The 6067-nt window shown below is 42.4% G+C and overlaps 1 protein-coding gene across 1 annotated transcript in view; it reads left to right on the plus strand.

Annotated features, from left to right (window-relative positions):
• Positions 1 to 829: 829 nt before the first annotated feature.
• LOC115533547 (melanoregulin) overlaps positions 830 to 6067 on the plus strand; it is a gene marked incomplete at its 5' end in the record, with an annotated part of 5429 nt that continues 191 nt past the window's right edge. Inside the window, 6 exon segments of the mRNA XM_030344094.1 lie at positions 830 to 964; positions 2717 to 2758; positions 2760 to 2845; positions 3380 to 3536; positions 3650 to 3720; positions 4372 to 6067. The exon segment at positions 4372 to 6067 is cut by the window's right edge and continues 191 nt beyond it. Of these exon segments, the coding sequence (XP_030199954.1) occupies positions 830 to 964; positions 2717 to 2758; positions 2760 to 2845; positions 3380 to 3536; positions 3650 to 3720; positions 4372 to 4384 (504 nt within the window).

Here is a 6067-nt window from a genome sequence, read left to right on the forward strand (position 1 = left end):
ATCAGTGGGAGAAAGAGATAGAGAAAGAGAGAGATAGAAAAAGAGAGTCAGAAAGAAAAAGAGTCAGAAAGAAAGAGAGAATCAGTGAGAGAAAGAGAGAGAGAGAAGAGAGAGTAAGCGAGAAAGAGAGAGACAGAGACAGAGAGAGAGAGGAGAGAAGGGGGGGTTTAGAGAGATAAGGGGCGTGCAATACAAGTTATTAAATTACCTCTCCTTTTAGGGAATTTAGAAACAGCTAGGGTATGAAAACCTTGTCGCTAGCCTTGTTAGCTAGGTATGGCCATCGCTGGGCTGTCAGATATAGTCTATAAAAAGCTTTTAGTTTGCCCTGATGGGTGCTGGTACACCGTGTGCTGCTTCCCTCACCACATGCAGCACCACAGAGGCGAGAACCACGCTATTCTAACGGTACGTTACATATGCCTACGCTACGACTGTCAGTGAGTGGATGACAACATTTTTCTGACAGAAACCAGAGTAGATAATAATGTATAGTATAGGCTGATCATGCTTCAGTCGCTGGTATTACGGTTTACAGAATTCTTTTAATTTTGTTATTCAATTATAGTTTTTGTATTATCTATAGTAGCAAATAGTTATATTTTTACGCACATTTTATTTGAATAAATGTTTTATTTTAATTGTGATAACTTTGCCTCCATCCTTGTTCAGAATCATGGTGTTCGACTGTGCTTGTCATCATGACAACTCTTACACTTATTTATTCCCAGTATGAGGAAGACCAAGGCAGCCAAAACGCCAGAGCCTGCATCCAGTGACTCCAGCGACCCGGCTAAGGAGGGCGTCTTGGGGTCGCAACCATCCCAGAGGTCCGTCCCCAGATCCCTTCCAAGGGAGGGAGCCGCGGCCCGACCCTACAGCGTCCAGCTGCTCCAGGAGGGAGTCAGACACGGAGCTACAGGCCTTCTTAGACCTGAGGGACCAAACAGACAGCAACACAGAGGTGAGAATCAGACACACAGACTGACAGACTGACCACAACACAGAGGTGAGAGCCAAACAGACAGATAGACCACGACACAGAGGTGAGAGACGGAAAGACTACCAGACAGACAGACCACAACACAGAGAGGAGAGACAGACATACTGACTTAGACAGACCACAACAAAGAGATGAGAGACAGACACACTAACTGACAAACAGATAGCAACACTAAGAGATAGACGGGCCGACAGACCACAACACATAGGTGAGAAACGTACAGACTGACAGATTGACAGACCAACAACACAGAGGTGAGAGACAGACAGACAGACAGACAGACAGACAGACAGACAGACAGACAGACAGACAGACAGACAGACCACAACACAGGAGGTGAAGAGACAGACTGACAGACAGACAGACAGACAGACAGACAGACAGATCCACAGACAGATCAAACAGACAGATCAACAGACAGACCAGACACTGAGGTAAGATACAGACAGGCAGGATAGTCAGACAGACAGTCAGGCAGGCAGCAGGCAGACACACATACATACATACATACATACATACATACATACATATATACCTACATACATACATACATACATACATACATACATACATACATACATACATACATACATACATACATACATACATACATACATACATACATACATACATACATACATACATACATACATACATACAGATCAGATCAGATCAGAACACTGAGGAGAGTGACAGACAGGCAGGAATAAAGTTGACAGACAGGCATTGGGAGACAGGCAAACATGCAGGCAGAACGACATACAGACAAGGATTCATTAATTCATAACATTTACAATCTACATCAAGGCCCCTATTAAGCACACATGCATACACACACCTGAAGTATAGATACAGATCTTTACTAGCTCCCCCGATAGACTCCTGCTCAAGGTTCGGGGAGCTATAACTGGCACAGGTCCCTGATTAACAACATGGGACTAGTTTGATTGAATCTAGACGAAACCAGCACAGCCGTTTAAGATGTAACTCTGTAATTGTACAACTCTGCTTCTGCACAAAAAGGTTTAGTATGTAGAAACGATGGCCTATGGGCTACACAATATAGGCTTTAATGTATAGTAACTGATGCAGTTATAATTGAATGTACAATGTTTCAAGTTGAGTCAAGTGGAGTTAATAATGAAGACCTAGGAAATGTATTTTATATATCTCAGGGGTATTTTAAACTGTTCGCTGCGTGTAAATAGTGTAGTAACACGCGCTTCCACAGTAGGGCACACACTGGGGACATTGTACTGTCTAAATGAGTTTCTAAGACAAAATGTAAGAAGCCTGGCTCTCAATTTAAACAGAAAAAAAAGGAGTGTGTTCTTTCAGGGGGTCAATGCTAGCCCAACAAGGAATGCGTTAGGATCGATAAGAAATGACATTTCTATCAATAAAGTGTTTTTATTGATCATTTGCTGTGTCCAAATATAGTTTGTTCTGTAAATTCTGAGCAAAGGCACATATCCCCATAGCTGCTTTTAAAAATAATTGTAAAGATCATTATCTTCTGTTTTTTCCTTTCATGTGTGTGTTTGTGTGCGTGTGCGTGTGTGTGTGCGTGTGTGTGTGTGTGTGTGTGTGTGTGTGTGTTGTGTGTGTGTGTGTGTTGGTGTGTGTGTGTGTGTGCGTGTGTGTGTGTGTGTGTGTGTGTGTGTGTGTGTGTGGTGTGTGTGTGTGTGTGTGTGTGTGTGTGGTGTGGTCTAGGAATGGGAGAAAATTAACTACGACATTCATTCTATTCGCTGCAACCAGAAGAGAGGTCTGCACTCGATGGAAGAAAATACTACTGCAGCTCGGTCAGACTTTTGATCTATACTCTCGTCTTAATTCATCGTATGCATGTTGCATTCTTATTTTCTTCACAAGCAATATTTTTTCATTGAACGATCTGACCAATGTCGATCAAGTTAGTCAAAAATGTGATTGTGATTTATTAGATAGACAAACTTAACCTTTAAACTAACTTCATCTTGGGTGGTCACACGGATTTGACCAATGAGGACACATAAAGTAACTCATGAATATATAATACCCCAAACTGATTTAATTCCATACGTTTTGTGACAATACTCACCGTGGCAACGAGAGGGCAATGTCGCCTCCGTAGGTGAGCAATAAGTGGCTTTGGAGCCTTTTCTCCCACTCTAAAATTCTCTTTCTTTCGGAATGGCCCCTAAAAAGTGTTCTCCCTGCGGGTTATGTTATGTTATTTACTTTACATTGTTTTGCAATTTGCATATGTTTATATATTACACAGGTGACAAACTATCATTACCTATATTTTCTATTATCGATTTGTATTATTTTTTCTCTTCATTCGCAAACAAGGCATTCCATAAATGACTGTGAATGAATGTGATTGTGAAGGTTACCAGTCCGAGTGGAGTCCTTGCTGGGTATGAATTCCCGAGAGACCGGGCGGCAGAGTCTGCCGAGAGCCGAGGAGCTCCTACAACATCTGCGGGACCACAGCGCTCTGTTTCCCCCTGGTGGCGGTCCGCAGAATAGATACCTCCACGTAATGGTACTACATAAATTCATGCATACTCACAAACATACACACATAAATACATGTATGTGTATCCTGAACATGTGTATCCCCCCCCCCCCCCCCCCCCCCACCACCACCTTACTCAGGACTGCCTGGTGTCACTGGACAGTGCTGAAGACTTCATCAGGCTGGCCACCGAGAAATACCCTAAGACAGAGTAAGAGATAGAGAGAGGGAGAGAAAGAGAGAGCAATAGAGAGATGGGGGAGAGAGAAAGTGTGTGTGTGTGTGTGTGTGTGCGTGTGCGTGTGCGTGTGCGTGTGTATGCGTGAAGAAATCAGTCACATTTTTTATCAACTTGTCTGTAGTCTATCTGCATCGCTCCCTTTCAACAATATAAGTAAGCTGCCGTTATTCAAAGTTTCATTTTGTTTGTGATATTGTGTAATCTGCCTACATTTGTGTTCATAATGACACAGTATAGTTCTATGTGATATTAAAACAATCGCTTATGTAAAAAAAACTTTTATGCCTCCCCAACTGAACAACTGACTGAACTTTTATCAGTTTAATACTTGGGTTGAATCCATTATTAAAGATGTGGATTTTTATGTTATTCAATATTTAAAGCGCCACGCTTTTATAGGACTCAAAGACCCTTTTTACTCATAGGATAGGGTTTGTTAAACTTTAGTCACAAATCAGAAATCTTTTGCATCATATTTGTGTCAACCAATCATGTTACTGGAATCAGAAAGCCCTTAATTGGCCAGCACATGCCGGCCAGCAGTAGTTAACTGTAGAAAAGTATTGCAGTATTGATTTATTACAATCCCTTTCCGACTCACCCAATAAGTTTTCTTTATAGAATATCTCTGTGACGAAAGGAAACGAGAAGGAACTTCACCACTGGCAGTCCGTGGTTTCCAGCCCAGGCCCCAGAAGTTCTGCTATAATGTAGTAGGACTGCTGGAGCCCAAATTAGTCCAAATGAAATCACTGAGAAACATTTAAAACCTCCATACATGTCTACAATGTCTTTGTTTTTGTTCTTATCAGGTTCTTATTATTCTTGCTTAAATGTGTGCCTTTGTATAAAAGGGACCGGCAACTGGCGTTCACAGTTCATAGGAAGTAACAGAAATGATGTTGCAGCATTGTGGTATAGTGTTACACATCAAGACCCAATCTCAGCCTGCATGCAGTTCTCTATACCGAACCATGACATGAAAACCACAGGAAAGGGAGACTTAACGTACCCTAGTTTCGTCGCGTTGTGAAATCTCTCAACAGATGGCGTTTTTTTCATGTTGATTGCTATGTTCCCACTGGGTACCCACTTTTTTTGTATTTAAGCTACAAAACCATATCCTTGTTACATTACAACGTGCCTATTAATACAGTACTCTGAAGTCTTCCATCAACCTAAAATGAAACACACAAACTAACACTACTGTCCTATTAGTGTTATTGACGTTCATCCTGCTTGTTACACATCTTCTGTATTAGTTTAGTGTGAGTGCGGACCTCCTGGTCTGTTTGTTAAGTAAGTAATCTCTGGCTCTTATTGATAGCGGTCAGTGCCTCCCTGCGAAAGCCATTGTTAGGGGATGGAGACAGTGAGGTAAAGAGAGGTCAAGTCCCCACAAATCAGTGATTGTCTACCAGCTAGCTCTATCATTTTGGTGTTTAAACCTCATTATTCAGTACTAGACTAGAGCCTGTCTGTCTCCAGTGTCTGTCTGTCTGTCCGGTTCGGCAAACACAGACAGAGGGGGAGGTCTGTGGAAAAAGTGATGTGGCCGTAATGCGATGAGCCTGTTCCCACTCAGGCAGACCAAAAGCATACTCCTCATCTGTCTACCAGACCACCCCCTCCCCTGACAGCAACCGGCTGCAAACAGAGACGCTATGCAACTGGTGTGTAGTCTAGTGGGGTCTCCACACGGTCTGTCCCTACTTTATCTGAAGGACTAGATCAAATAAACCTAGAATGATGTCTAATGCAATGATGTCCTGTAGTTCCAGGGGCCACTTTTCGATTTTTGCTTTCTAATGGATGGATCAGCCTACCTCAACTACGTGGACTGTACTGAACATTGGATCTATCCTTCAAACATTTGGGAGGACATTCTCACGTGTGATGAAACATTTATATACAGGTTGAAATGGCCACATGGGTGTATGTCATGTTCCGATGCATGATGCACATTGATTATTGTTAAAGGGGTAATATTATTCCACCAGGTGTGCGTGTCACTGGTGGCATAATATAACCCCTTTAATTACAGAATTCAAAGTGCATTTTGGAGTTCTGCCGTCCATTGCTTAATGTCTCATGTCCCCGTATCCAAGGGTCACCTTATTTTTGTGTGGCTCTACTGAGCTGCTCAGTTTTATAAGAAAGAGGTAGAGTTTAACCACCAGAAGTAGGGTCTGGTGACATCACAGGAAGTAGGTTTTAAACTGCCTGTGAGTCGATCGATCAGATACCCAGAAGACCTTTGTCGTTTACTCCCTCGTGAAATGTGTGTGTGTGTGTGTGTGTGTGTGTGTGTGTGTGT

This window comes from Gadus morhua, chromosome 20, assembly GCF_902167405.1.
Source record: "Gadus morhua chromosome 20, gadMor3.0, whole genome shotgun sequence".
Lineage (NCBI taxonomy): Eukaryota > Metazoa > Chordata > Actinopteri > Gadiformes > Gadidae > Gadus > Gadus morhua.